General features: G+C 47.7%; 1 protein-coding gene across 1 annotated transcript in view; it reads left to right on the top strand.

Annotated features, from left to right (window-relative positions):
• The first annotated feature begins 3,328 nt into the window (after window positions 1-3,328).
• Window positions 3,329-6,000, top strand: part of RAB39B (RAB39B, member RAS oncogene family) — a 91,118-nt gene continuing 88,446 nt past the window's right edge. Inside the window, exon 1 of the mRNA XM_085608152.1 lies at window positions 3,329-3,679. Coding sequence (XP_085464278.1) covers window positions 3,465-3,679 — 215 coding nt within the window. The 5' untranslated portion in view covers window positions 3,329-3,464. The remainder of the gene's footprint in view (window positions 3,680-6,000) is intronic.

Raw genomic sequence — 6,000 nt, 5'->3', positions numbered from 1 at the left:
AGTCCTGTAAGCTCATAAAAGCGGTTCTGTCTTGCAGGTGATTGTGGAACCCTTACTCCCACCTTGTTATACCAGTTATTTGTCCCTCCCTGATATTATGGTAACCATCTATCTGGCAGGATCTGGTATTGAAGACCAGGATCTTGGCCCGCTATCTCCTTCGACTCTCTGTCAGGGTCCCGTCGCCAAGCCACTTATGCCGAGGGTCCAGGGCGAGAGAAGTTGGGCCCTCAGGCGCTCTGGGGAAATAATGGAGTATGGACCTCATTGTATGTGGTTCTATCACATCTCAGTCATGCTGCAAGGATTCCCATCTGGTCTGTCCATGCACTCAGGGTGGTTCGGCGTCGTTATTGGCCTCCTATCATGCACTGCTTATGATTTCACATAATACATCCACCACTCATAACATGTTGAACATACCACCCAATATTGGACCAGAGTCATTCCATTATCTTCAATGAAGCTCTCAACATTCCCATGCTCTAATGAACATTAACATACTACTTTGATACAGAACCTTTGAGACCAGAATATGTCAGAGCGGGTGTAAATTGTGCACTGCTAATTTGAGTTAGCACGTCTGTGCCAAATAGAGGGTCACAATTTGCAACCAATTCTCATAATTGTGTATGTTATGCCTCTTTGCATGTGTGCTATTTACTACTACGATTCGCAGCAAGTTTTAACTGTAGCATATCTGTGGAAGCAATTTGCCCCAGACGAGTGATCTTGTTTTAGGCGAAAATGGGATTTACATCCCCAGTATAAATAGGCCTCATTTCTCACTTTAGCTACATTCTTTTTTTTATTAATTTAATGTTAGTCCATTATATTAACATTAATAATTTTTCTAACTGTACTGTCAAATGTGAAAGTAATGTTTTTCAGCACATCAGTCAATTAAAACAAACGTGGACCAAAAAAAAAATATTTCCGAAACAAGTGTAATACTAAAGATGGATGCATGTATGGATTACTGCTGTGCAGAGGACAAACAGCATGTTATTACAGTGATACAGACGAGAGTGCCCTATTGCTCGTGGATCGCGCGCAGGTTCAAGTTAGATTACGATTTATAAAAGCAGAGCAGTTGTACATGACAAAACAGCACCACATAAAACATACATGAAGATTCCCGGATTATAACTTTTGCGCAGGATCACACAATGTGATCAAGTCGGGATTCACATGTAGGTCTCCTGAATCTGAGGATACAATTTGCAAAAAAAATATATATATATCGTATAAATGCACTGCAAGTACAGTAGGTGTGAAAACTTGGAAAATTATTTACTGCCTGTTGTGCATATTATGTACCTAACAGGTAGCTTTAAAAAAGAGAATATACACTGCAATATAAAAAACAAAAACAACCTCCTTGTATAGGTAAAACTGGGGTAATTATAATCTGGCTTGACAGTGCAGCCGTCATCAGATAATTATGTGAGCATCGCTAGATAGGGGCTTTGGCTTCGCCCACATGTTGGGAGACAGGAGTACATGTTGTGATTGGGCAGAAGTTGTGAACTTCACAAAAAAAAGTGCTTGCCCTCAACACAGCAGCTATCATTTTGTTTCTTTGAGCAGCTGGCTGAGGTTGAACTTTCAGGGGCACAAACATGAAATTGTAAATCTGTAAGAGTGTCTTAGGTTAACTAGTTAATTTATGGTGTTTTTCTCGTCAGCAGCACTGATGGCAGGAAGGGAGTCATTAACCTACGTGGATGTTTAGGACTGGCTTGACAGTTTAACCGTCACCTGACCTTTTAACCTACATCAAGATTATTCTACAGTTCTTTGCTTCTACACAAATACATATTCATTAACATGCAATTTCTTGTAATGATTCACGTTGCCATTCAACATTCCTTTAAAGCCAGTCCTATTAGCATTGCCAATTCTTGTTTTAAGTTGTTTGTATGCAAACGAACACAACGATGTGCTCTCATGCGATTACCAGTGATGGTCCGCCTGTGGCAGGGATGAGCTGTTGGTTATGTACCAAGCCTCCACGGGCAGCTTTTCCCGTGAATACGGTACGCAGGCACTGGTCTGCTCTTCGCGCAATTACGGTAGTTGCTGATGCCAACGATGAGTCAGAGTGTTTGGTGCTGATGTTGCTGCCATTTCATCAGCTCTGTGATCCCAGCATCCTTCTGCTCAGCATCTCCCTGCCTTGAAGAACAACGAGAAAGGCGTTATATCCACTGACATAACACAAACCACAAAAGGAAACAGGAGTGCTGGGGGACAGCTGTCTTCGAGGCAGTGTGACTGTCTGCAGGCTGCGAACCCCCTCACGCCCTTGGAAGAGCCTCACCTTGCAATGGAGCCCGGGTGGTGGAAGAGGCGCAGAACACCGACTCCGCTCTCAGAGAAAGGGACGCAAAACACCTCTTATTGCACCAAATGGTAATTTCTAGAAGGAACATAGCAAAAAAAGACGGTAACGTAACCCGCCTTCTTCATTACAAAGAAACAAGAACGGGGCGCTGGCCCCGCACTGACAGCAGACGGGAGAAAATCCGTGAAATTTGTTCCATCGCTGATAAAAGCCGGATACGTGTGTCAGGAGAGACGCTGTCATGGGCTTTATAAAATGGAGGCGCCGTGCGTGTGACCTCTGAGCTGCGCAGTGTGGGGCAGGGACGGAAACGGAATATCTCTCCAGGCAGACCTGGGATCCCCAAATCTCTCCCTCCCGCCCCCACACACAGAACCGGTCTCTAAATTTCTCTTCGTATCTCCCCCGCACAGATTCAGCAAACATATCATCTCTCTAACACCGATACAAGAAACGAAACATCTCTCTCTGAGTGTCTCCCCCTCACAGATGCAGGAAAACACAACATCTCTACCACACGGCTCAAGGATAAACACTCTCCTGCAGTGATTTTGTAAGCTGTGCATCTTCCTTGCACCTACATAGGAACAGAAGAGAGGGGGACTGAATGCATACAAGGATACACACTACCAAGGGAGCATCGAGCTGGGGCCTGGCGTTTGTGCAGTGTGTATTTTGTTCATAGCCTTGGAGTGAGATGTGGGGTTAAAGGCATATAGCTGCAGCTTAAGGTGTGAGGACTGCAGGCTGCCATTGCTGCCATCGTGGGGATACAGACTGCAGCTGCTCCCTGGTCAACCCGTCTGTTTGCAGGTTTATTTTTTCACCGCTGGCATTAGCTGTGAGGGTGGGGATACAGACACAAGGCTGCAGTGCCTACAGGTCAGTGTGGTGATACACACGCACGGCCGGGCGCTGAGGCCCTTCCCCTCGTGCTTTCAGCCAAAAGGAGGAGCGGGCGCCCCCTGCCGGCCGCGGACTGTTACCGACGCTCCAGGGCCGCCGTCGCGGACAGGGACCGGAGAGCTGCTGGGCCCCGAGCCTCCCACCCGGGATGCGGAGCTAGCCTCAGCGCGGAGGACCGGCGTTGATTTCATTTGATTTTTGTGAATAAAAGATGGAGGCCATCTGGCTGTACCAGTTCCGGCTGATCGTGATCGGGGACTCGACGGTGGGGAAGTCGTGCCTGATCCGCCGCTTCACCGAGGGCCGCTTCGCGCAGGTGTCCGATCCCACGGTGGGCGTGGACTTCTTCTCCCGGCTGGTGGAGATCGAGCCGGGCAAGCGCATCAAGCTGCAGATCTGGGACACCGCCGGGCAGGAGCGCTTCAGGTGAGGCCGCGGCGGGGGGCCGGGTGGCGGCAGGGGCGTCGGTGTGATGGAGGGCAGAGTAGGCCTGGATCACAGGTGAGCCTGGGTGGAGGAACATGGGCTGCACCTTACCTCAGAGCGCTCCTTCTCCACACGAGGCCAGGTATCTAATTCTGAGGGGGAGCCGTCAGTTTCGCAGACCAGTGCATTCTGGGACTTGTAGTCTTCCTTTGCTCCACTTGTGCCAAATGACAGAGGTTTGTAACAAAAAAACTAAATTATTGACCTAATTTGGAAATCTTGACCACAGGGTAAGCAGATCTGAAGACTAATGGAAATTCAGGGTTGAGGCAGTGGTATACAGGCACACAAGAGAAGAAATTGAGGGCCATGGGTGAGACCGGACCGTAAATTGGCAAGTTTCTCTTCTCTAAGCATTATGTGCTACTCCAGCCCAGGGTTTCCACTTGAATTACGGGGCCTGTAGTCTTGTTTATTCCTTGTAAGAAAAAAACCCGCTCTGGTGTAGCACATCACGCATGGACCTAAGAAACCTGGCAGCTAAGTATAGGGTTGGTGGCTCCATAAATCGGGGCCATAGGGAGGCTAGGACTTTAGGTTAAGGAGGGATTCTGCACACAGAAGTTGAGGATCACAGCAGCATTGGGATCTTGAATCAAGCACCATTGAGGAGGCAGGACCTGAGGTCAGAGAGGTCACATGCTATGAGCATGTACCAGAAAGAGAGGCAGACATTAACATTTCTAGATGACTCAATTTCACAGAAGACACAGTGCTTCTATTCCTGCTTTTTATTCAACAACCTAATGGATACTGGAAGTGGCAGTACTGACATAATTAACAAACTACCACATTTAAAAGATATTATTTGTAATTAAATAAATAATAAGGTTAAGTATCAGCACAATGGCATGGAGCTATCTGGTAGCCTAAGACGGTAGATGAAGAGAGGAGCAGGTACCAAAAGAAGAGCTGGACAAAAAAGCAAGCGAGCTGGGAAGATCTTAAGTGAGGAATATATAGCGGAAGAGGAGCCAGATATAAGAGCATGAGAGCTGGGGAGGTCAGTCATAAGAAGCAGGCGGTGGAAGAGGAGCTAGAATGGAGATCAGAAGAACAAGGCCGTTCACAGATGAGCAGCATGTGCCAGGAGTAGGCCAGCACATTTGATGGCAAAAGACAGTCTGGTAAGGTGCATCGGGCCAATGAAGGTAGCCAGGCGGGATAACAGCCTGCCAGGTAAGAATCATGAGAATAATGATGGAGTGAGGCCTGGACAACAAGTGAGATTCCTAGATGTGGAGCAGGGGGATAACCAGAGCGACAAAACTGGACAACAAGAAAGTCTGCAGGTTGCCGAGCGTAGGCTGCACGGGCCCCCTAACCAAGCAAGATGTGAGGCCCCAGGATGAGAACGAATTTATATAGGGAAACATGGATCAGATATCAAGGAAGAAGCCTGGAGAGGAAGGAGGAGACTAAGGTGAGGAGCATGGAATACTGACGGGCCAGGACAGGTGATCCAAGGACATTTGAGGTGAAAAACCGAGATAAGGAAGTGTGATAAAACCTGAGTTTCAGGGTGCCCAGGAAGAGAAGTTGGGCTAGAGGTATGCCAACAGTAGGAATGAGTGGGGTCCCTGAGCGTGAAGGACAGGAACCTTAGTCAAGCTGTATCCAGACATGGGTAGGTGAAACTTAGGGGAACCTATCTGTGAAATCAAAGGACTGCAGGGGTAAGTGAATTGAGTATAGGTGCCCGTCCCTATCTGTCAAGGGAGGCCTCGGGGATGAGGAACAGATTAGAGTACAGGAGATTGAGCGAAACCCTAGAGAAACATGTATGGATCATAGGGAAGCCAGTACAGAAGGTCAAAAGTTTGGTTTGAATTGAAGAGCATGGGCCATGGGGGAGCCAGGACCAGAAATCAAAGGAGAGACTGGGTGATGACAGTGGGCAAAGAAGTGTTAAGTGAAGCCAAAGGGAGCCATGAGATGAGAAGCAGGGACTATAAGTGGTAAGGAGATGAGATTAAGTGAGACACTGGATTATGGAACATAGTGGAGCAATGGTTTGAGATTAAGGAGGATCCTAGTGTAAGGAATAGGTACAGTTTGGAACACAGTACAAGAGATCAGCAGAGACTGCATGGTGATGTATATTGGCGAGGGGTGTGGGGCTGTCAGATGATCAGTGGAGTCTCCAGGAGATAGAAGTAATGATCACAGAGGAGATAAGCCAGGATATCGAGTGAGTATGTTGGGGAAACCATTACAAATGATCAAAGGAAGGGTATGGAGTGAGGAGCAGGGGCCTGGCA

The sequence above is a fragment of the Triturus cristatus genome, chromosome 5_2, assembly GCF_964204655.1.
Source record: "Triturus cristatus chromosome 5_2, aTriCri1.1, whole genome shotgun sequence".
NCBI classification, from domain to species: Eukaryota; Metazoa; Chordata; class Amphibia; order Caudata; family Salamandridae; genus Triturus; species Triturus cristatus.
Note: the sequence above shows the minus strand (reverse complement) of the source record. Positions and strands in the feature narration are given on the sequence as shown.